The sequence below is a fragment of the Anarrhichthys ocellatus genome, unplaced genomic scaffold (assembly GCF_004355925.1).
Source record: "Anarrhichthys ocellatus isolate YVR2014 unplaced genomic scaffold, GSC_Weel_1.0 scaffold91, whole genome shotgun sequence".
In the NCBI taxonomy this organism is placed as follows: domain Eukaryota; kingdom Metazoa; phylum Chordata; class Actinopteri; order Perciformes; family Anarhichadidae; genus Anarrhichthys; species Anarrhichthys ocellatus.
In genome coordinates this window covers 664,842-690,431 of record NW_022280121.1, presented here as the reverse complement: position 1 = coordinate 690,431, position 25,590 = coordinate 664,842, and the positions used below count along the sequence as shown (strand labels likewise).

The window sequence follows — 25,590 nt, the reverse complement described above, 5'->3', positions numbered from 1 at the left end:
TGTAAAGTAATTGCTGCTAAGATCAACATAATTGAAGTGCTTCTGGACTTAAAACTTAAAATATTGCTTATTAAAACAAACGTTACTGAGAAAACGACAAGCAGAATATATAATCGTATTAATAAACAAGTACATAACCTGTCCATCTATGGGTTATGTTATAAGTAAGGCTTTTATTTCTACATGTCTTACATTATTGTTTCATTTATTTACCATTTTGTCATTTATTTACTTATTATATGGTGGATTTATTCCTCATAGTGTACATGCTTGAATTTAAATAAATGAGTAGGAAATGTGTTATCTCTGATTAAACGTATTCAAGACATGCCATGCTTGTCATGTGGTTCATATCTGTCAAATGATTGTCAATAAAGTTTTGAGCGTTTTGAAACATCATGGCGGCGTACACGGCCCAGGCAGCCGTCAGACACTCAATATTTGTTTTTCTAAGAGACAGTTTTCTGACTTCAGAGAAAATGTGCCGACTGTCAGCCATTTGCTCTGGAAACGGTGCGTGTCTTTCAGTTATATTGTAGGTGTATGGTATTCATAATGTGGGAGATATCGTGTATTAAACCCAGTCTTCTTAGGTAACTACATCGCTTATAACCTTCGGATCACACTTCACTGTAGCGCCTTCTCTTCACGGTTGCATTGCATCTAACGGTGTATATAGAATCAAGGTGTGTTTGTAAGCTTTGTGTAAGGGTTAACAGAGAATGCTTTTGCTGTAATGCTTTCAAGGTTACGCTGGTTGGAGGACCTGCAGTTCATCCGCATCCTCCTGCTCCCCTGAGTCTCCAGCAGCAGATACTTGTGCCGTCAGTGGACACTATGGTCGCCTTGTTCAGAGTGGCTCTCTGAGGAAAGATGCTCAGCAAAGACATGTTCTCCAGCAGCTGTCTCAGCTGCAGCACACCCTGAAGAACTACAGTAACAACAATCAACTTTCAAAAGATGATAAAGACCCCCACTTTACAACAGCTGAAAACAAAGATGGTGGATCTGATACCAAGGTAAAGGAGTTATGGTAACATCTTCTATGACGCCCAAGTATATAATGCATTATAAACATATTGATATGCATTATAATTATGTCATTATAAGTTACTCTGAGTGGTCTTTGCTTTAAGTAACAGGAAACATATCTATGCAAGAACACACATAATGTACAATACATTTGTTAACTTAAAGCAAACACTGTCTGCTATGAGTAACGTATAATCACATTGCAATGCATTATAATCACTGTTATAATACATTATAAAAAGATTATAATGTATTACAACTATGGAAGTTATAATACACACTATGATCTTTGCAAAAATAAGGTCAGTGAGTGACCAGCAATTATCTGATACTTAGTCATAACAAAACGCTTTATGATGTGTTGTGATAATTGTTATAAAGCATTATGCATATTTCTGAGTTCTTATAACTATAATCAAACAGTGTTATAAGCAGACTATAACGCATGATAAGTATGTATTACATGAACTAATGCTGACGAATTATATTCCACAAAATACAATGAACTTTGTTTAGAAAAAGTGTTTTATGTTAGTTGTCATGAAAACCATGCATGATTCTGACTAAACAGTACTACATCAAAGTCGTTTAGCTTAATTTAAGTCTGTATAGATTATTCCTTATTGCTAGATATTTGACATGGTACTGGTCTTCAAAATTAACAACTGATCAAGACCACACCAGAGACCTAACAGCCATGACATAAAGCAACCAGTTCCCCGATGTGTCACTCTGATTTAGCCTAATTTCATTTGCTATAATGAGCTCAATCAAACACACCTTCTCCAAATTCTGCCAGAGCAACAAGTTCTTAATTTCTGCCAAGTGCAGAACCACCAGGTCTATATAATCAAGACTAGAGCTTTGACCAAACAATCCAAACTCAACTCCACCCGCTTTTTGCAGAGGTTTCAACCGTATGATGTGGTCTTCATCAGTGGATGGAGTTTTTGTCAGTTTTCACAGAGATGCATCTGTTCATATGGACCTGTATGTCAACAGATCCGTCTCTGTGACAACTGAGCAAACTCCAGCCCCTCATAAAGACCATGTGATGTGGTTGAAATGACGAGAAAATGCCAGTAAGTAGACCTTTTGAGTGGGGTTGTGTCTTGTCAATCTGCTATTTCCAGTTCAATAATGAATCACCATGCTCTCGACGAGTGCGATGTCTGAAATCATGCCCCCATTCACTCTTTCTGAAATCATGCCCCCATTCACTCTTTCACTATTCTTTACAGTGTGGCATCTGGACTCTCTTTCTGTTATAAAGTCTCATTGACGTCCAACATGTGAAAGGTCTCCACAGAGTCCACTGCACTGTACTCCAGTTGTATCACTGATGGTGGCCATGGGGCTCAGGTCAAAGGGAGGGTAGGGGTCTGGGAAGTGTATTGTGCATGTGAGTTTTGGAACGGCGTAATGTCGGGGGCTGTTGTTGTTTTTAGGTCAGGGGAGCTGACTGTCTAGTATTTGGTGGTGGGAGTTGTTTTGTTGGTTGGCTGGCACAGACAAATAGGGTTAGGCAGAGATTTTGGAAGGCAGCAGGGCAGACCTCCCGCTGGGCCCGCCCCGGCACTCCTCTCAGTCTCTAACTATCTCCATGCAGTAATGAGGGGATCCCCATTGTCTGGGCCATTCTTGTCCTTTTTGCTTTTGATTCGGGACTCTGACAAATACTTTGGTGTTAGGCTATCAACACCACCGCCCTCCTCTCCACTTGCACCTTATTTCTTGCTCTGTCTCTCACACACACACACACACACACACACACACACACACACACACACACACCGACTGGAGGGCTTATGCAATTAATGTGGTTTGAATCAGGTCATACCACTGTCCTTTCGGTGTCTGTTCTCTCTTTGGAAGTGCCACCATTGTCCTCACTAACTGACCAAGTCTGTGGGGAGAGTACAATTGACTTAATATTGACCCAAAGTGGCGTGGTTTTTGCGGATGGTCGGCTAACAATGGGCCATTGTTTAGAGGGAGCCACTCTCTACAAGTCAGAGAGTCCTCCTGTACACTGGAGGTCTCCAGCAGGACAGTTGTACCACTTAGACCTAACGCAGACTCCTACGATCACTCCTTTAACCTTCTTAGTGAGAGACGTGGCGTCTCCGGCTGTAGGTAAACATGTTCAAACGCGGTTTTCCTGAAGTAATTTCAAAGCCAAAGTGACCATGTCCTGCATGTGAACTTTCCACTCAGTCTATATCCTCCTCCAGGAGGTGAGACAAGGCCACAGAGCTCAGCTAGACAGAGTGGCTGTGGGACAGCCTTGTCCTTCTCCACTCTTCCGTGGCAGAATGGCTTCCAGCCACCACTGACAATTACCCCGCCATGCCAGAGGGCAGCTTGGGAAGTCAGGGAGAAGTCACACACTGTTATGCCAGAGCAGACAGGAAAGGCTTGTTGCTCTTCCAGTATTTCACTCCAGCACAGAACAGGCGACATGGAGGGATGGAGGGGGTTGAGGGGAGGAGCGGGGAGAGGGCAGAGAGAGAGCGAGAGAGAGAGAGAGGATGGGTAACAAGTTTGTTTTTTTCATTTGGTTTTCAATTGGCCATTGTCTGCATTTACCAGAGTCAAGTGCTCCTTGTGCGGTGGACCCTGGGTACCGTCTCCATAAAATAGTTGCTAAATTGAATTTTAAGAGGACAAACCTTTCTATTTAGTGCTTAGTTAATTCCAAAGCTATTTGGCGTTGCCCGGTTACAGAGATGGGCAATCCTCAACCCCACTGTTGTTAGACCCTGTATTAAGCATCCATCATTTGTCCTCCTATATACAAATATGCTCCGAGTTATCATTACATGTCGGGATTAAACTGATGACATGGCTTACAGATATTTGGCTTTACTTGATTCTCTCAGCTTGGTCACACAGAAGACGTTTTTTTTTTTTTTTTTAATGCAAGGACCTTTTGATGATAGGAGGCAGGCAGCACAATGACTTCCAGCAGCACCTCAATGCAACAGTACCGTATCACAATTAGCAGCGCTAAACAGGCTGCACAGACAAGTCCACTCCATCTCGTACGGAGCCTCATCCAGTCCTCTCCGTTTTGTCTGACAAATCCCCCATTGTTCCTCTGATGATGCTTTTCTTTCGTGGGAACCCTGGCTTGTCTTGTTGATTAGATCCCCTTTGTCTTCCCCCCTGCAGTGGGCTAGTCTGGAGAATGTGAAACCTCACACTGTAGTGGTGGCTTAATGCCTCAGCATACTTTGTTTATTAAATGATGGATCAGTCTTTTATGTTAATGAATATAACGAAGTTTATGTAGGTCACCAGCTATAGTGTTTTGTGCTTTTTTTAAATCAGGAATTCATTTTGAATAACCATCGTGATTTATGGTTAACTGCTGTGCGTTATTGTTTATGATGACAAGCAGCTGTTAAAAGATTTGATGTAGAGCAAACATACTTGAGTCACATCCTCATTTTTCCTCTTTCTCCCCAAAAGAAGGAACCCTCTCCACCACCCAAAGGCGTCTACATCTATGGAGATGTTGGTAGGATCACAGAAGAAATAAATATTACCATAGTGTTTTTTTCTATGGTGCTAAATTCTACAAGAAGTTAGAATAATTGCTTTTTCTTTAATCCCTCTCAGGCACAGGGAAGACCATGCTCATGGATATGTTTTATTCCCATGTGGAGAACACTCGTAAAAAGAGAGTCCACTTCAATGGCTTCATGTTGGACATCCACAAAAGTAAGTATTATCCTCCCACTCCACAGCGCTAACTGCTCAAGATTTGCTGGCTTGACTTTATGGAAGTTAATGACTCCTCGAGCGCTGGAGATCCTATATTTATATCCCTGTGTTTGTCCCGAAGCCCTCCTGCTAATTGTCTACCATTATGCATACAAGTGAAATTACCGCTTTATTCAGTATTGTCATTGGGGGTTTTGGGGTTGCCGATGCAGGTGTGCTTTAAGATGTGCCTGGCGTTTGTGTACTGCTTAAAGGGATCCATCGGAGGAAACAAAGGCTGCCAAAACGCGGGCTAGGGAAAATGTTCACCTACGACCCCATATCACCGGTTGCCATGGAGATCAGCGAAGAAACTTGCCTGTTGTGTTTTGATGAGTTTCAGGTGAGCAAGTTTGTTACTGTGTGTGTGTGTGTTCCTAAAACCTGCTTGAACATTATTTGCAAGTAGCAAACCATATAACTGCATGCATTTGATTAAACAGTACTCTGACACTAGTACTGTGAAATGAGTGATACTGGTAAATATACTGCTAGTACAACTCTATATACAAATGTCATGCTGATGCTTAGGAAGGTTATAGTAACAAAGAAAATACCAATTGGCTGGGACGATTAAATAAATATAGTCTTTGAAATGTGCCAAAGATTTAAGGTAAATACATCTTTTGGAGCATATTGTGTGTGTGGGATAGATAATATCATTTTAAAGGATTCAAATATTAGAAAAAAAATCCCAAATGACCATGATGCTGCACAACGGTCAAATTTAAAACTTAATGTGTCAAATAATGTTCCAGATAAACAGAGTCAATCTGACCTACAGTCATGCTGAAGTCATTATTTGTACGTTATACTGAGGGGAAAGGCGAGCCGACAGCAGATATGCTACAGATTAAAACACAAAGACAGAACCAGTAGGAAGCCACAGGAATTGAGACTGGCATGTATAACTCACAGATCAGATCATTTTGAAATCTGAAAATAAAGACACAGAGTGATGTTTAATCACTTTGTTTCTTTTGTGCGTCGTAGTAGCTGCTTTATGGTTTACCCTTCTTTCTTGCTATATCAGAAACAGAAAAAAAAACTGTTAAATGTTGTATTCTGAGTTAAGAAGTGAGTGTTCAATCTGTGATCACTATCCGTGTTCATTTAAAGCCAGCGTCTTTCCTTTTCTGAACAACTGGATGCTTCAGATCTTGATACCCCCACAAAAACAGAACTGGGGACACCTAGTGGCCTTTTTGAATATAACATAATTGTAAATGACTTCCAGTAGCGATGAAACCTTCTCTCTCCTTAGTATGTAGTAAAATAGTGATTCACTAATACAGTAGCGGTAAATACATAAAGAATGTCACATGTATTGATGTGTAACATTTCCTTGTCACTACGTTGAAACTGCAGCAGTCAGTTGAGTCAATGATCTGCTCCTGTTGTTTGTTTATGCTCTCACACACCATGAAAACCAAGTCACCCATAGTTTTTGAAAACTGGATTTACAGAACTGAAAGGCACTGTGAGCCATTAGTGTTGCAGAACTTTAACATCATTTTGCTCTCTGGTGTCAAAGGAGAGAGCCACGACTGAAGCTCCCTGTCTTCTCTGTAAGGTAGTTAGCCATTCACTGAGTAGAGATGTGTGCTTCTGTCTTCATCGTTAGCCAGCCAAACACATCTGTTAGCAGCACAATGTCGTTCCTCTTACTGATATCATTACAGTTAATGCCATCAGGTCAAGGGTCACAGAAGGTGCGCTTGCTCTCTCTAATCACTCTCTATGCATCTGTGAGGATCAAGAGCTGCTCCTTTCATCCACCCGTCTTTCACATTTTAAACTGCGGCGCTGTTTGTGCATTCTCATTGATTTGTTTTGTTTGCTGTCGCCAGCTCTGCTGTTTTCGCGTGTGTCGACTGTTGCTACCGGTGAATGGGAGGGGAAACAAGCAGACATGTGCACGTTGTTTGTGATGCATAAACAAGAGGTTGGGAGAGTTGGGGTGGGTGGGGGGCGGAGGGGGGGTGGGAGCCTATACCAATCAGCATCCTCCTCCACTCAGCCATGCAAATGAGGCTCTGGGTATCAGTCGCACTCTCCCGCTTCCTTAAGTAAGTGGAGCTAGAAAGCGACTGGCGGCGGCGGGTCAGATGGATCTTATCCTCTTAAATGCTAATGACATTTCTCCATTCTCTTCATTAGCGCCGTGCCATTATCAGTAATTTGTAGCCCCCCTCCCTCCTTTTACAGCCCCCACCCGGCTCCCCTAATGAATACTCGCCATTGAGAGGTCCGAGATGGAAAGATGGGAAGAGAGCGCGGAAGTAAGGCGAAGAGTGAGAAGAAAACGCTTGAGCGTCATTGTCTCAGGGCCTCAGTCACTGTGCAGCCTCAGTGAAATTGCTCATAGGTTGTGTACATAAAGAGGTGTAACATCAAAAGAAGTTTAATTTGGCACCCGTGTGCCTCGCTGTAAACTGACAGCCGCTTGAGTAATTGGATGCTCATTTAAATATCGGCATTGGCTGACGGCGATTGCGCCATTATTTTTGTGTTCTACAAGTGCTACATCAGTCCCCTCCACCTTTTCTCATTCTGTGGGTACCCATTCTCTTTCCCTCTCCCCCGACTCATTCAGCAATCAATATTGCCCCTCATACTATGCCCATGTTGAGGGCACATGAATAAACAAATCCAGGTTGTATAAAAGGTCATTTTTAAATGATTCTTTTGAAATGAAAATAAAATCCTGCGGTCGGAGGAAATGGGGGCCCCTTCAGAGAAGCACAGAGCCTTGGCTTTCTGTTGATTCTCATTACCCGCACACACAATCACTCACACACACACTAATTTGATGCCCCTAGCCACCTCTCCTTAGCGAAATCAAGGCTTTAACACAAATGTTAATCAAGTATTGGCAAGGGCAGTGGGGCTAATATGCAAAAGCAGAAGACTCTCCAGAGGATGAAAAGAGGCATATGCCATGGGTATGGCCATCAGAAGTGCCTGTTATGTACAGGAAAGTAGGTAAGAGGGAGTGAAAGGAGAGGGCGGGACAGAAGTCTTCCTTTTTATTCAAGACTTCCTAGTCCATGTCCTTTCTTTAAGATAATAGCTAAGTAATGTCAAATGTATCTCAATTTACATCAAATATGGATGGTATTCTGTGAAATGTTTCTCCTCAAAATGTACTTTCTGAAGGAAGGTTAGTTTAATTGTGTGTCATATTGGAATAAAACTTTATTTATTTATGTATTTAATATATATGCCAATTAGCATGAGACTAACTATACCCATCTCGTATCATACATCATGTTTAATCGGGCGTGTTATACAATGTACATGCTGCTTTGACTACTGTGCAAAAAGAACAGAGGTGAAAGAGAGAGAGAGAGATGAGAGAGAACAAACAAAAGTGAGAGCACTGGATCACTACTAGAAAGGTCAGAGCTCTTCATGTAGCGGCCAGCGACTCATGAACGTCCTTGCTTCAGTGTCGTCATCCACTGTTTATTGTGGACTCGTGAAAATGATGTAGATGAAAAAGGCAGTGGACAGTTGAATTGGATTTATGTATAACAGCCTTGTGTAGTTCATACAACACACACCTTTTATACGGTCATTTGGATAAAAGCTTTGTCCGCCATCGTGACCCCAGTCTGGATTCACATTGCTCCATTTTCATCACTTTCGTTCTTCGTTTTCTTGCTTGCGTTCAGTCGTTCTCACGTCCGCTCGGTTGATTAGCTGCCTTGTCTCAGCTGCTTGTCCTCAGCAGAAAGCCGCTTCATGACCATTTGCAGTCACTTCAAGTGGTTTAGGTGTGTGTGTGTGTGTGTGTGTGTGTGTGTGTGTGTGTGTGTGTGTGTGTGTAGGCGTGCGTGGATGCGTGTCAGTGTGAATGGACATGACCAGACACAAAGGATTGAATGAGCACACCTGAATGACCCTAATCAACATGGAGTGTTGATGGCATGGTTTAACCTTAGAGGCACACACACACACACACACACATGCACACATGTGCTGTGGCTAGAAAAGGTACATTATACAGTTCATGAATGTCTCTCTTCTTCTCTGGTTTTATTCTGTCAGGTGACCGACATTGCTGATGCCATGATCCTGAAGCAGCTCTTTGAGATGCTGTTCAAGATCGGAGTGGTGGTGGTGGCCACTTCCAACAGACCCCCTGATGGTACGACGACTCGTGTCTTAAGCACATTCATTGTACCTTTTTACGTGTGTTTTTAGCTACTGTTTATTAATGATATTCTTGTTACCAAACACACAGTTCAGTTAACAGGTAGGATGGTTTAGTGCACGATTGCAGTCATCAGAGTAACACTGTCGTAGCACTCTTTTCTTTTCAAGTAGTAAAAGTAAAGGAGCATCTTTGTAACAGAAACTACCAGAGCAGTAATAGTAGCGACAACAAATATTAAATTCTACTCATATTGCAGGAACAAAATATACATTTACATAATGGTGCAGAATTTTAAGTAATTCAATCACGACATGTATCTGAAAATGTTTTTTCTTGCTGTGGAAACAGTAGTTTTGAACCAAATCATCCAGATTTGTGAAAAATAACGTTCAAATATGGACTTGCATTTAATCGAGCGCCTTTCTAGTCTCCCGACTACTCAAAGCATTTTACGCTACATGCCAACGTTCACAAGGTGCCAGCCGTCATCAGGATGTAAACTAATGCTCATTCACACACACACTCACACACCGATGGCCAGAGCCTTCGGAAGCATTTTGGGGTTCAGTATATTGCCCGAGGACACTTTGACATGCGGACTGGAAGAACCGGGGATCAAACAGACGATCTTCAGATGAGTGGACAACCCGCTCTGACTCTGATCCATAGCCTCCAAAAAGATTGCTTTCTAACACCAACTTTACTCTGTTGATATCTTGCTGACTACGGACACAATTAAGCCCCAAGTAACCATTGTATTGCAAAAATATGCATTTTAACCCATTTGATAAGAATCATTAATAAGAAAAAGAAAAATGTTATTGGAACAGCTGGTTATTTCCCCTTTTGCATGCATATATCTAACATACCCATAAACAATTGCATAAAAAGATCAAGTGCAGTGTCTTACACCCTTACAGGATTATCTATGCCGGAAAATGAAACCAACAAAATTGTAGCTGCAGCACATTTTTCTGGTGTTAAGTTAAAAAGTTAAAATGATTGATGAGTTGTTGAAAACACACACTCATTTTAGCTTCAAACAATCAATACATCACTTAATCTCATCTCCAAAGTACTATGATATTTCTCCCAAATATTTTTTAACATATCTTCATCCAAGTGGTATCTGAAGTTGTTCCCAGTTTCTTGAGTTACAGTACATCAGTTCATTATGTGACTTATAAATCATAATAACTTTGAGCATGGTATGTGGGAGAAGCGTTTGGCAACAAGCAACTGCTTACTGTCGAGACTTGTCGGCTTTTACCACTTCAACAATGAAAGCAACTCTATCTTCTATAGAAAGCTCAGCTCAGGCTGACAGTGAAACATTGTCAATCTAGAAGGGCACTCTGAGAGCGCAGACCCCCGCCAAGGCCAATCTGCTTTAAAATGCAATAGGTGTTTCATTGGCCCATGTTACACCCTTCCACCAATATTCATTAAATTAAGGCCATTAGGTTTTCCGTAATCCTGCTAATAAACAAACAAACCAAAAAACATAACCTCCTCGGAGGTAACAATGCCTTAGCCCTGAAGCTCCTCTTAATGACACAATACACCGTCTACCTGCAGCTGAAATAGTAAGTACTATTCCTGGAACATCACTGTTTGCCTCACCTGCTCTTGAACCAGCACATTATTCACCTACTTTACATACAGTACATCTACATTATTCACTTAATGTTCACTTAATACTTTTATCCAAATGTGCTTGGCTCCAGCAAGGATCAATTGTGCTTTACAAGACCCACCTACACCTACGTCCTGTTAACAGCAAACAAGCAGAGGAAGAGGTCTCACTTATATAGACATGACAACAACCTTTATTAAACAAGCTTTGATGTTGCATTTACTGCCAGTGGAGCAAGGTTTTAGGAAGAATGAGCAAGGCGGCGATCAAGGTGGAGATAAATGCGCGATGTGCTATCTGACGTCTTTCTTTCTCGGGGAAGACGTTGATGTCTCAAAGTCTTGAGTGGGTAGGAAGTGGATGGCAGCAAGATGGCTCTTGTAGACAAAGACGCTGTCTCTGATATTTACTAGCTATTAAGAACAAAGCGCCAAACCATGCAAACTTGATAGAGAGGCTACTTGGTATTAATTACATGGTTAATGGAACACTGAAAGCCATAAGAGACAACTGGACATGAAAGGCATACATTTTCCATCTTTATTGATGTGGAGATCCCGGTATCAAACAGCCCTAGATGTGTTTGGAGGGGATATTTACCAAAAAAGGATTTTGTTAGAACGGCTAAAGCAGTGTTTTATTGTTTTTATACACTGAAGGAGTTTGATGAGATTGAGGAGGGTAAGATGGATAAATGGTGTGTTTCTTTGGAGTGGAACCCCCTCAGTGCAGTGGATCACATGTAGTTTACATTAAAGGACTTGAGTCCATTAAATTATTTAGTAATTTAACAAGTAATAAGTGTCCTTGTCAGCAGCATTGGTTACATAGATCTATAGCAATCAACAATACAATATTATAAATAGTCCTTTTAAAATGAAAAATAATTGGCACATGGTATGATTTTGCAGATTAACACACAATATATAACATGCTAATTAGTGAATTTAGAGGTAACTTATACCTATTTCCACCTTTTGTCAGTGTTTATGCTAAGCTAAGCTAACTGTCCTCTGTCTCTAACTTCCTATTTACTGTACAGACATGAAAGTGGTCTCCTAAAAAAAACTCTCGCCAACAATGCAAATAAGGTTTTGTCCCAAAGTATTTAACTATTCCTTGACAATAGTCTCACGGACGGCACAGTCCATCACAGTATAGGAGTTATTTAGTGCGTCGGGTCCAAGGCTACTGTAATAAGCTTAAGCCCAAACATCAACATCAACTGCTTGTTTACGTTCGCAGCTGGAGAAAGATTAAGCCCGGCCATGTGTCTGTGTGTGTGTCTTTGTCCGTGTTTGTGTGTGAATCCCTATCTGTTTTATCTGTCTATCAGGGATGCTACTTCAGATGTAATTTGTTCCAGCCGAGCTAATTGAAACATCTATTCAGAGAGCTGCTGTGGACATTGTCCGCGCTGAAAAGGCGACAGTCCTTTCTCTCGCCACCATTGTTTGGGAATGTAATGAATTTTATGTTGCTGCCGCTGCCGGTAGAGAAATCCATTTTTCTCTCCTGGTCCCAGTCCTTTTGTCGTGCCTCCCCACCCATCCTTCAGTTCATCAAAAGCCACTTTATCTGCCAATCTGCGGCGAGGGAATGACATTATTAGGAGGCTAAACAGCAGCTCTAATACAAGCCCTCCCTCCTCTTTCAGATCTGTACAAAAACGGACTTCAGAGGGACACCTTCCTACCTTTCATCGACGTGCTAAAGGTAGAGACAAAGTCATCCCTCTCTCTTGTCTTGTTAATTAATTCATTTGTTTATCACAAACACACATACACACACTTGCGCGTGTGCCTCATCCCTCTGTGTCCGTCTTGTTTTGCAAGTTGCTCTTTAGTGGTTTGATGTTTTCTGCTTCCTGGATGCCTTGCACAGTGTCACAAAGCTGTCTTTGATCATACCAGGGCACGGTGAAAGACTCAGAGAGAAAGGTAGGGGGAGATGGAAAGAGCGTGAGGGAGCACAGGTAATGTGAATGAGAGACGGGCGGATGAGCTGAGTGACTGACCCAGACTGCTTGCATTTCAAAAGTAAGGGGGGGGGGGGGGGGGGGGTGAGAGGAGAGGAGCGATGCGGTGGTTAGCATTTCCAGCGAAAAATCTACTTTGCAATTTAAGCAGGTAGCACCATTATCCTGCCTGCATCTCAGATGATCATTGATGTGTTTGGAGTGATCATAAATAATTGCATAATAATTTCTTGTCATGCATTTTGCAACAGAGGAGGGCAGCATTCTTGCACCTTTTACTGGTATTTAGTCTAAATTAAATAGCAATGGCAAGCAATATCCAACTGTAGTGTATCGGGCTACAAATGTCCTGTATATTCTTATACTATTCATAAGAAAAAACACAAGGTAATGTATAATGTATGTACAGACTACACTTTTACATAGAGACATGTAAGTTCTCAGCAAAGGTCTGGCTGAATTACACTCACGGAAGATGTAATGTAGCAGAAAAACACTCTTGTGACTGAAGTTCTGAAAATCGCCACTCAAAGTGCTACTTGAGATTCATGGCTTAATGAGGCAAACGGTTTTCAAACTCTCATTACTTTTTATAGATAATAGACAAATTTAAACATATTTATCAAACACTGGTATTAAAATTGTATAAACACAATAGTTATAGCCCTACCAACATATTTTGTTGTATTGGTCTTGGGTTACAATATTCCAAAAACAAAATATCACTGCTATATTGGTAAAAAATATACAGTACAAAATTAACAAAAAAGTTATTCGCATTATTTAGAAAGCAACATTTTTACATAAATCAACCAACAACGCAAAAATAAGTTTAGCACAGCATCACATCTGAGCCGATTTAGGAACATCTGGTAAGAGTAATACTTTATCTGGTTTTAATCCTCCCAAATAACACTGTTAGTCGGGCTTCAGATGTCCATTACTGGTCAGGCTAGATATTATAATAAGTATGTTGTTGCAAGATTAGAATGTACCTGTTACCAGTTACATCACAAACCTCACTGTGAGTGCTGCTGTGTACAAAATAAGAAAATAATGGCAGTAAAGCGCAACACAGGTGCTTTAACAAAATCTATATGGTTGAGGTCTTGGAGTCACCCTGCTCCCCACCCACTTTTCCGGCAGCACCCTTGCCCTCTCTAATCCACCCTTATCAAGGTCCTGAATGCCTGTTGTCCGTCTCTGGCCCGTACTACCTCCTCTCTTTCAGGGTTCCATGTTCCCCTTTGTGAGGCCATCTGGTTTTCGGGGTCGGGGGTTTTTCCGGGGTTGCACGGCGCTCTCTATAGCGGACCGTTCTGTGAAGTTAAAGCGTGTTTTAGCGAGGTCACGCTGCTAACTAGCTGACCCTTGATAAATTGAATTAATGCTCGCAGTGCCCGGTGGTGCGGGTCCTCCTCCCTGATGCAGCTCGCTCTCGTATGTGCGTGCCTGAGTGTGTTTCTATAGCGGGAGAGGGAGTGAATGAGGGTGTTAAAAAGTAAAAAAATAGTCTCTGACCTCTCCTCCCTATCACCTGAGCTGGAGTGGAAGAGGTTAATCCATCGCTTCTGTCCGCCTGCGTCTTTATTTAACTATTGACTTCTGATTAGTTGGGACCCCCTTTTCCCCTCAAACACCCCCCAAGTTATCCAGCCTCCTTGTCTTAGAAATAAGAAATGTTCAAATCATTATATCAAGTACAAACTTTCTAGTAGGCCCACTTGCCAGACACGGAAAGCATATACCTTCCCTGAACCTAAAAGTCTTTGACTGCTTTTAGATTTTTAGTATGTTTTCTAGTTTTTCCATCCACTCAGTCATTTGTAATTTCTTGTCCTTTTAGTGCCTCTGTAGACTACATCAGGAACCCTATTCAGTTGTTAAGGCTCCTTTTTCTTTGCAGCCATGTCAAAGCTCAGAGTTCTGAAAAATACAGGGTTTAAGGGCTTTTTTTTTAATGGATACTGCCAGTATTGTAACTAAGACACTCTTTCTCTCTCACGAACTGTCCTCCCTCTCCACTCCACTGCTCATCGCCCATCCTCCCTCTAGCCCTCCATCCCCGCTCTTTATTCTATTACTATCTCGCTCTGCTCGCTGGCTTTACTTACCCAAGGTCAGGTCTCTGTATTTTGGTAGCAGAATAGTGACTTTACAATGCTGCCGAGGGGAGGAAAAACATGACAACAACCCTGAGGCAACTTTGAGTATCTCTGTGTTTCCGGCTGTTTTTAACCCTTCTTTTGATCCCCTCTCCTTCTCTCTTTTTGTGTCATTGTTAATAATTGCTGCTGTGTGCTGTGCAGTTGCTGATGAGAGAAAAATAAATATATAAATAAAAACGGGACGATAGAGAAAGAAAAATGAAGAATGAGAGGGCTGTGGTCCTCCAATGAAGACCTTGGTGAGAAGGACTTCCTGTGAAGAGCCGGCAGCCTGCCAGTTCAAATCAAATGGATGTTGATATTTGACGACTCTCATTGTCTTCCAGAGCATTTAATGGCAGGGCAGTGCCACTCACTGTATGCCTCGAGGGCGTACCTCACTTCTTTTCATATTAGTGTCTCACTTCTACAAAACTGAACAATTACGAACAAGAACAAATACATTTTTCTCCTTTTGAACACAAGGAATTAATTCCGGCTCTGTATTTCTCATCTAATTTTGAATAGATCCACTTACCTGCTGCCTAACTGATGTTTTCCACTGGTTTATTATAAGTGTGTGCACGTGAAATGTGTTCGATCAAGCATGCATGCACACAGGTGCATGATTCTGTCTAGTATGTGTTCGTTTGTAAAGCAGACCACCTGCAATCTGAAGGCAACACTTAATTGTCGCCATCACTTAACTTCATCAACATGTATATTTAAAACCATTTCTACAGCTCAGCCTCTGTTCGACTCTTGATCAACCCGCTCGCCTCCAGATGTTCTGCCTTCTTTTCAAATTTGTAACATCATGAAGATGAAAAGACGAACGTTTTTTTATATGTTACGAATGAAAAGAGATTCTCTTTTTATGACGATATGGTAACTTGTTTACTGGAGCACAAGCAGGTTCTTACACCTCAGTAATACATTGTTGGTGATATTAGTGCTCACAGAAGGCATGGGTCCTTTGCATTGTGGGTAATGTAGGCGGCAGGTTGTTTCGACAAGGAAGAAGACAGTGTGGAATAAAAGAGATAATATCTTTAGTTCTGCTGCATTCTTAAACAGTCCATCGTGTGTGTCTGACAATGTTATAGGAGGGAAAAACTGAATTGGTGAAGAACTCCTTTATAAGTCTGGTGAGTTGATGTTATACGAGATCAAGCTATTTCAGATCTAACGCGATCTCCGGATAGTGTGTTGCTCCCAACGCATGGAGCCTCTGTTGGCCAGGTGCGGGTAGCACAGACTCCACAGAGATTTGGAGCGGTTTGGTTTTGGGCCTCTAAAGAGCTGGAGAGGGGTTGAGGGTGGGGGGTCCAGTGGGGTCCTGGATCACGAAAGGTGGGGCCTACAACTCAAAAGATGTTTCCCCAAGAGGAGCAGCCGAGGCAGGGGGAGGTTGTGAGAACGACCCCTCGGAACAAACCATCGCTGGCCCAAGGCGGTCACACTTTAAGGGAATAGATCATTAGGTGTAATTAGGGTGTTCACATTGTCACGTACCCCCCCGACTGCCAAAGAATGAATAAAATCACCAGATACACCCCCACTCACACACTCTCTCTCTCACACACACACACACACACACACAGCAGCTCCCCAGTTACTGAAAACACTTTGATGTCAGAAGAGTCGTGCACAACTTGCCAGCATAAAGGCAGTGTTTTAAGCTTTCTCTCTTTTCTCCCCCGTCTCTCTCTCTCTCTCTCTCTCTCTCTCTCTCTCTCTCTCTCTCTTGACCCCTCCATTCCTCCCTCCCTCTTTTCTTCTGTCCCTCCACACAAGGCTGTAAGACACACATGGTTGAATGGACGACAACCTTTCCCCTCCTCCCCTCCCCCCCCCCCGGCTGCCCCCCTTCGTCTCTTTTTCAGCCTTCCCACCCCGCATTTCTTTGAGGCCTGGTCAATTCTCTGGGCCAAACAAAAAAAAGCATCAAATGTTTTCTGCTGCTGGGTAATGAGGGAGTGGACCTCATCAGGGCCCAATAGTCAGCTATCCTTGGCTTTTGTTGCAGCTCAATAGCACCGCGCTCTTTGAAAAACTCAAAAGCAACTTTTTGAGGAGTAAAGGATAGAGAAAGATACGGCGTAGAGGGAGCGGGCGCAGAGGGGAGGCAGCGACCGAAGAAAAAAAAAAAAGCCACTCTGTTTTTATGCTAAACGGCTGTCCAGAGAGAGCAGTGGACAGATTGAACAATGACATGATTGGAGCTACATGTGTTTGGGTGACTTTCTTCTAAAGAGACTCTGATTCTCATGTCTGTCATCTCTCTCTCTCTTCAGTCTCTCCCTCCCCTCTTGTGTCCGTGAGTTTGTGAATGCACCCGAGCAAGTAGTGGAACTCTTAATTTGCAGTGACGCTGCTTTCATGCTGCTTTTCTGTGGGTCGGCTACATATAGGACTAGTTTTCACACCACTAGTACAAAAAGCTAATATTATGGGATGACTCATGGTGAAAATGAAACTAGCAACTATTGATTTACTTCCTTATCAATTTAATCTGTCAACCTTTTTTATTTTATTGAGAGTTAAGTTTGACAATGTCAGAAAATAATGATAAAATGCTCCTCACAAACGTGACAACGTGACTACAGATTGCTTGTTTTGTCCAACCAACACTTCAAAACTCCACATATATTCCATTTACTATCAAAATATTTTCGATACTTTTGAGAAGCAGAAACAAGTAAATTAGCCAGTTTCCACTGCAGTTTTCACACGGGACCAGGAACATTGAATTCGTTTTGCCATTTTTACTTGATAAATGACAGTCAATTATAAAATTGCTGTCAATTAATGTTGTGTTGATCAACTCGCCAATTAATCCTCTAACCCTTTAAAAATAAGACACAATGTGACTTCAATTGGACTGCAGTTCAACTTTGCTGTTATTTCTTTTGAGCCAATGCTGAGACGGAAAAGTCTTTGTGCAACAACAAAAGTCCTCACAAAGGAAGGTCAGAGATGCTGTCACATATTGAAGGAATTGGAATTGGTAATTTGACCATTGTAATATAAAAACAGATCCCTTATGCCAAGTACTTTTGCCTCACTAATATCCCAGTATTTTGGCATTAATAGTATCCATGATATTTTGTTAATTAAGTATATATGTAATTTAGTGTAAGTGAACATACTGAGCGATGTTTAGATTTTACGTAGGTCAACTAAACAGAGTGAGAGAGAAATAATAGTGACTTTAACATATATATATATATGTGTGTGTGTATATAATATATGTATATCTATATCTTATATATCAGATTGTTGTCCAGCTGTACAGCACGATATACAGAATAAGCTAAGTGGGAGATGAGACTGTAAGTGGCCAAGTGACAAGGATTTGAGTCTGTGAGAGGAGCGTGATGGTGGAGGGGGGAGACCACAATGTGTAGGCGGATGAAATCTTGGAGGAGTGAGAACTTGACAAGCCCCTCAAGATGGATAATCAAGTAATGGCCCGCAAGGCCTCAGCCTTATCTGATTATAAATAACCAATGGAATCATCACCACTGATTGTGTTTCCATTCCTCCCTTCTTTCCTCTCTCTTATTTGTACCTCCGCTTCTCCGTCAAGCAAAATGCATCCGCCGCCTTTACCGCAGGTACAGACGGTCCATAAAGGGAGGGAGTGGACGATGGCAGGAGAAAAGACAAACTGAGACTCTAATGATGTGGCGGCGATAGTGACAAGTTTTTTTTCTTTTTTTTTTTCCATTTTGGAGGGACTATTTACCCGTTGGTGGGGTCACAGTAGGTTGATGAAATGACACCTCCCTTTTGTGCATGGGGGAGGGCGAGTTTGTCAGGTTGTTATTAAGCCTGATTCAGCCAATTGGCTCAGAGTGGGAACCCCGTTTGTGTGAGCGGACATGGAGATAAAAAGTTGACAGCGGAGAAGAATAGAGTATTTCCGTCCCCTTGCTTTGTGATGATTACTAATTATCCTGCCGCTTAAGGGGGCCAGTGGTAGAAATTCACTGATTTCATAATTTCCCTGAGCTGTCGGTGAATACTCAGTCAGCCGGCAATGGCTTGGATGGGATGATATGCAATTCCTTTCTTTTCTTTGATAGAATGGTGGAGATGATGATTATAGTTTGTGGTGCACTCCCTGACATGAATCCTGTTGACGTTTTACACTATCTGGAAAAGTTTGAACTCTGCATCACAAGTTCATCCCTGCTGTAACACACTTGAATAGCTGCAGGAACAATAGATCGGCTCAATAAACCATGAAGAAGTGTCACAAAACCCCGGCGCTGTCAGAGCAGAGAAAGATGTCTCCTGCCTTCTGCGTTGCCCTTGTTTAAATTGTTCACTTGTTTCATATTTGCTCTTTGTCCGTGACAGATGAGCAGTACAGAACTGTGTTATAATGTTGGCACATACTATAGCATCGCATGGTAAGAATTACAAAATAGACACCTCCGCAGAAACTCTGTTATCTCAGAGATTTCAATGAGATGATCAATCTGGACTGAAAAAATAGCATCTAACCTGCTGAGGTTTGTTCCATTTATATGGTGCACAATTTTAGTATTTCCTTTCTGTATTTCCAATACTTCTCACACATTATATTTAGTTAGATTACAAAGTTTTTAAATATATATTACTACAAGAAATAAAACCCCAAAAAATCAAAACAAGAAACCCTCATCCAAAATCTGAAAAACCTATAAAACTGAATTTGAAATCACTACATTTTAAGGAAATTTGAATCTAAATTTGATGCCATAGTGAAATAACACAAACTACTTAAAAGGACAAGTTGGTGGTATTGCTTATTTCCTAATATTTACTGACCATATGAAAAGACCAACTTGATCCTACCTACAAGTAGTCTCTGTAACAAAAGCCTGATATTTTATATCCCTCTGTGCCATAGAGCTCCACTGTTGAACAAAAACAATTAAAAACACGTCAATACACACACACACACTGCTCAAGATTTCCATCTTCAGTGGGAACCAATGGGTTTACAGCGGAGTACCACAGGCGAGGTAGGGAAGTCGCAAAGTATTGAGAAAAACAAAACGCATTGTTGGTTTTGGCAAAGAATACGCTGTAGCTCCGACAGAATAAACAAAGAGTGTTTATCATTTAAAGAAACTATAATCTACTCTTAAAAGAAAACAAATCGAAAATCTAACTATAGTGTGCAAGTGTATCCTAAACTTTCTCATTTATATTTAGGTTATAATAGTATAATTATAAACATACTGTTATGTTTTGCCACTACATTAAAAATACAGAATTTTGAAAAGTTTTTCACTTTATTAAACATAGACTGGCCGACTTTGAATATTTGACCGTTGAGGGAGTTTTCATTCATTCTATTGTATGCTGTGTGTTTATGTTTGTGCGTGTGCAGGAGTACTGCCACACCATCTGCCTAGACTCTGGGATCGACTACAGGAGGCTGGACAACGCTGGAGCGGGGAAACTCTACTCCATGTAATACACACGCACACACACACACACCCACACACTAATAATGGTCACATTTGTTCTGCAGTCCAGCTCAGCTCTAAGGCTGTGCAAAGGTCTGGTAAAGAGTCAACATTAACCTGCATCACAACATGCACACAAGCATTCACACACACACACACACACAGGAAAATGTTTTTGCACATCATCGAGCTTGATTTTATTTTTTTAAAGGACAGAAAGAGAAGGCAAACAGATGGATAAACGAGGAGAAACAAACTGGGAGATTTATAAAGACCTTCATTACCATGAAAGATCCATGAAAAGAAGGAAAGAGGAATCAATAGAACATGAGAAAATGGTAGAGCTTTAAAAGCTAGTTTTCTATTTTCGTCATTACATATACGCTGCTAGGAACACGCAAACAAAAAAAAGGTATGAATGGCACTGCTGTTGCTCATCGCTGTATTGGAGCTTTCAAGTGCTTTCGTCTTTTCACTGTATGCAAATAGAACGCAACACACGCTTTTACATAGAGTTAAAACACAAGCACAAACACGCACACTTTACAATCTCATTTGGCGTGCATTCACAGGCTAATGCTCAGGTTTAGAGCCCAACATCCTATTTTTTACCGATGGAGTGAAAAGCTAAGTACCCACCCTCCGGTGCACTCCTTTCTGCCATCGTTTGATGTGGCCACTTCAACATTATTAATTTCATCTCCTATTTTGTCTTCTCTGTTGTCTTGTTCAGCACGGGGGAGCCTGGTGCGGAGGCCTTCTTGGATGTGCTGTTTGAGGAGCTGGCCTTAAAACAAAAGAGTGGTGAGGAAGTTAAAGGTCAACACCATCTTTAAATGATGTATTCTGTATGCCCCGTGTAAATAATGTAAACTGATGCTGCATGATAACACGTTTGGCATACACCTTATTGAGTGATAGTAGACATATAGCATAATCCAATGAATATAATGTTTTTTTCTTGTATTCTTTTATCTAAAAACTCTATTTTAAAAGCACTTGTGGACACAGTGTAGAGAAATCTGCTTTGTAAGTTAATAAGTTGAAATGAGGAGGATTTGACTTCTGTTGTCGAAAATGGATTAATTTCTGAGTGGACTTTTTTTTACTACCATTCACCTGTAAATGTGATGATAAAAGCTGTATGATATGAGGATCAGTTACATCTTCGGGTGTGTGTTTCCGTAGTTACAGGCCCTCGGGTGCTCACAGTTCTGGGCAGAGACGTGACTCTGGAGAAGACCTGTGGCTCCATCGCTGACTGTAGTTTTGACGAGCTGTGTGGCAGAGTGAGTGTTTGTTTTGTCTTATAATTCTGTAATTGTAAAAGAAAACTGATAATCACCATATTTAGCTACATATATCATTTTTCTCAACATGTTTACAACAAACATTAGAAAAAGGACAACATAAATGACTAGTTAATAGTATAGTTACGATGCAGGAGGGGAGCACAGATTTTACTCACACACACACACACACACACAGTTCATTCTCACACACAAGATCCACTCACCACTAATCAAAACTGCTCAAATTCAAAGCACTTCTCTTGCCTCTTTATTATTCTGTTTCTTCCCACCTCTGTGTACTTATTGTACAAACCAATGCTCTCAAACTGAATCACCTTCCCTCAATCTCAGTCCTATTTTCTGCTCAATGTCAAAAAGCAGTCTATTGACGATTTAGTGAATAGTTGAGCCTGTTGTGCCTCAAATAAAGCAGTGTGTGTAAAGTCTCAAGCCTGATGGACAGCGGTGAGCTTTTGCAGGCATCTAAGCTTCAAGGCTTCCTCTTCCATTTGACTATATACTGTATGTTGGCATGACCACTTTCATTTTGAGAGCAATCATCCTGAATGGCAAAGAACCAAGGACAGGGACTGAACATCAGCCTGAGCCTTTTGCACAAGGTGCCCCATCATACGGTTGACTTTTTTTTTGTTGCAGCCATACACACAGACTGCAACATTCATAGTGTGTGTGTGTGTGTGTATGTGTCTCTACAAGGGTGCCGTGCATGTGTGCTATACTGAAACTATTTACTCTCCGTTTTGTGATGTGCTCTGCTGTAGTTTAGAAGCTCGTGTAACATGCTCACTTGTTTTGCAGCCCATGGGTGCCAGTGACTACCTGGAAATGGCACGGCTCTTTGACACCGTATTCATTCGCCATGTTCCCATTCTGACACTGACCCTGAAGGACCAGGCCAGACGCTTCACCACCCTCATAGACAACTTCTACGACAGCAAGGTGCTCCATCTAATTGGAAAAACTAAAATTGGGCTTAAAGTAGACAAAAGCAATAAATCATATCACAAATGCATTCATGTGTGAAGGTTTGAAGGTTTGAAGCTCAAGAAAGTGGTGGAGCAGGAATTTTCGATTTCTATATTATCCTGTGTGCAATGCACACATCAATTGAGAGGATGATGATCAAGATGGTGCTTTGGATGGCAGCCTCGGTGTTGCGTTTTTTTGCAAATTCACCCAGCTCACTGTGCCAGCCTCCACCTGTCAGTGGATTACAAACTTCCTGAACGACCAGTGGCAGCAAGTGAGGCTCATGAAAATCACATCCAGCACCCAGACAAGCAGCAGTGGGCACCGCCCAAGGATGTGTGCGCTCCCCACTGCTGTTTTCCCTTTACACCAACGACTGCACCTGAGGAGGCCCGTCTGGTAAATTCCTGAAAGCTGACACAGCGGTCATCGACCTCATCTGGAACGGTGACAAGTCTGCATACAGATGGTAGGTTGAACAGCTGGCCCTGTGGTGCGATCAGAACAACATGGAGCTGAACACTCTTAAGACTGTGGAGATGACAGTGCCCCCCCCCACACACACACACACACACACATTGCCCCCCATCACCACTCTGAACAACACCATCCCTTTATTTCTAGTGCCGTCTGCTGTAACCCTCTAACATCGCAGCTCCAGTTACACTGTGCATGCTATACCCCATAGCTCAAGACCTGGTCCCAGCCTTCATTCAACAGCCTTGCCAGTATCAGGAAAATGGGCTGGTAACATCACTGCAGGCCCTTCACACCCTGGTGGCTGAGGGATCTAAGCGCCGACCATTAAACACAATGTGCCCAATGTGACGTTGCGTCGGGCTGGGGAGTTTTGTTCTATGTCATTGTCCAATCTCTCTCCATCCATCCATTATCCGTAACCGCTTATCCTGTTCAGGGTCGCTGGAGCCGATCCCAGGTGACAAGTTAGAAGCCAGCCTCATATTGGCTCACTTCCTATAAACTGTAGATATACTCTATATTTGATTCTGCAAGATAAAGTCAATATGTACATAAATGCAATACAACACATCAAATTGACCAGAAATATAAGTACTGTAATTTTAAGGAGGCAATGAATGAATGGGTTAACTGCTCTCATTTAATATTGATCACTTAATCTTTAATGATAGAGGAAGTAACCTTCATAAATAAAGTGGACATCCTGTGTCTCTTTTATTCCCCTTTGTGTCCCAGGTGAGAGTGGTGCTGCTGGCAGCTTCTCCTTTAGAACGGCTGTTTCTCCACACTGGAGGGGACGATGAGAGGGACAGACAACTGCTGGATGACCTGGGCCTCAGCGGGGTAAAACTATAACCAACACTTCCTGTCAGCAATGAATGCAAGCTGTTCCTAAAATCTAAATATATGTAAATCACATCACTGATTACTCTTTAAATGATAGATCAGTTCACCTCATAGTACTTCCAGAAGGATAAAAGTCAAACGAACTTGAAAAATTAGGTGTTAAGGGACGTTTTCATGACACATTGCGAGTGTGAAGAGGGCCTTGCTCTCACACAGATTGGTCCTGCATGTCCAGGAATCAAACAACCAACCTTCTGTGGACTTAATGCTGTTTCTCTAACCAAAATAAGTTTCAATTTCCGTTGGATTCGAGTTAATCAGCCGTTAACCCTGGTGTTGGCTCCTCTCTACAGGAGGCAGCCGAGCGCCTCACACTGTTCACAGCCGAGGAGGAGATCTTTGCCTTCCAGAGGACCGTCTCCAGACTGACGGAGATGCAAACCGAATCATACTGGATGAAAGGAGACCGCAGTCACAGCAAGAAAGCCATGAACACCTAACACCCGCTGCTGAGCGCCTGATAAACATGTATACCTCCAGACAACACAGTACCTCACTAACGACTGACACTACTCAAGAGAAGTTCAGAATTAGCAGAAAAAGGAAAGACTTGATATCCGCAGTAAATGTATAACAAAACTCGATACCTGTTTTTGATTTGGATCTGACTTCCCTTAATCTCATGCATGTGTGTTATACGGTTTTACTGTTTGGTCCTCTTCTAAGAGGTGTGCTCTCTCCCCCTTGTGGACTATTTACTTTAAAGAATATGGAAACCACCCCAACATGTGTGTACCACAAGGCAAACAGGTGCTCACTTCAGAGAGACAAAGTGTTCTTCAGAGTAGTTGGCTACCTCCCTCTAGTGGGCGAATGTGAGAAGGGTTAAACAATTCTCAAGCCGTTCCTGTTTTTAAGAACAATATTGGTCTCTGTGCGGTTTCTGTATAAAATCTGGTATGAATTTAAAATGCTATGCATGATATTAATCCATATATTCCACCCATGAAGCCCAGTAGCTGTTAGATTGACATTGATGTATTCCAGATTACAAATCTTGATTTTGGTCTTTACCAAGAGGGTTTGACTACAGTTTCTATTTCTAACATTGCAGCAAGCTGCAAACTGCTGTAAAACACTTTGTGAACACTTATAATAAAATTGTCAACACAAAATAATTGTGAGGTGGGTTTGCACCCTTTAATCCAGACTTTTCAATAAGTGTTGTAATGCAGGTGTGTAGATAAGATCAACAGTCCAATCTGATTTTAAAACGTCCACATTCACACGAAATGCACAAAAGACAAACACGAGAACATCACTTCAGTTACAAAAAGTAAATATATGTTTTAAGTGTGAAAGTTGACAGAATTGTCACATTTGGTTTTGGCACACTGTGAATCACACAATGAAATGTATTCCTTTGCATCTAAGGAGCCTCTTCTACTTGTGTTTCTATGTCATGGTACAAAAAAAGAAATATATCCTGGAGCCATGCAAACATATTTGATATTACAAAATTTGATACAGGTAAAGGCATGTTCATTTCTGTGTTTTTTATGATTTCAAATTCATATGAAAAAGACCACAACATTTAAGCAGTGATATAATTCAAAGGACAACGGACAAACTATAAACACCTTCCGAGTTTTTCATTTATAGTTACCATTAAAGGGCAGATATGTTGTGCGTGTTGTTTTGGAAGTTCTTCCTGAGTGCCTGTAGGTGGCAGCAGAGGGCAACCAATTGCTACAAGGTTTGTTATTGCGTCCATCTAAAGATGAGGTCATT

General features: G+C 41.7%; 1 protein-coding gene across 5 annotated transcripts; it reads left to right on the top strand.

Moving 5' to 3' along the window:
• The first annotated feature begins 112 nt into the window (after window positions 1-112).
• Window positions 113-24,977, top strand: afg1lb (AFG1 like ATPase b). 5 transcript variants are annotated; one of them, XM_031875474.1, is made up of 13 exons: window positions 113-513; window positions 748-1,019; window positions 4,510-4,555; window positions 4,657-4,758; window positions 5,016-5,143; window positions 8,854-8,953; window positions 12,256-12,314; window positions 20,113-20,195; window positions 20,925-20,995; window positions 21,380-21,480; window positions 22,303-22,443; window positions 23,689-23,796; window positions 24,153-24,977. In XM_031875474.1, exons 1-13 carry the CDS (start codon window positions 399-401, stop codon window positions 24,297-24,299), a joined length of 1,473 nt encoding a protein of 490 aa, XP_031731334.1. In that variant the 5' UTR covers window positions 113-398; the 3' UTR covers window positions 24,300-24,977. The 5 variants fall into 5 exon arrangements, 3 of the variants coding, with proteins under 3 accessions (XP_031731334.1, XP_031731333.1, XP_031731336.1); XM_031875473.1 differs by having other exon boundaries at window positions 4,507-4,555; XR_004213771.1 differs by lacking the exon at window positions 24,153-24,977 and having other exon boundaries at window positions 4,507-4,555; window positions 22,303-22,942; window positions 23,689-23,773.
• Window positions 24,978-25,590: the final 613 nt, after the last annotated feature.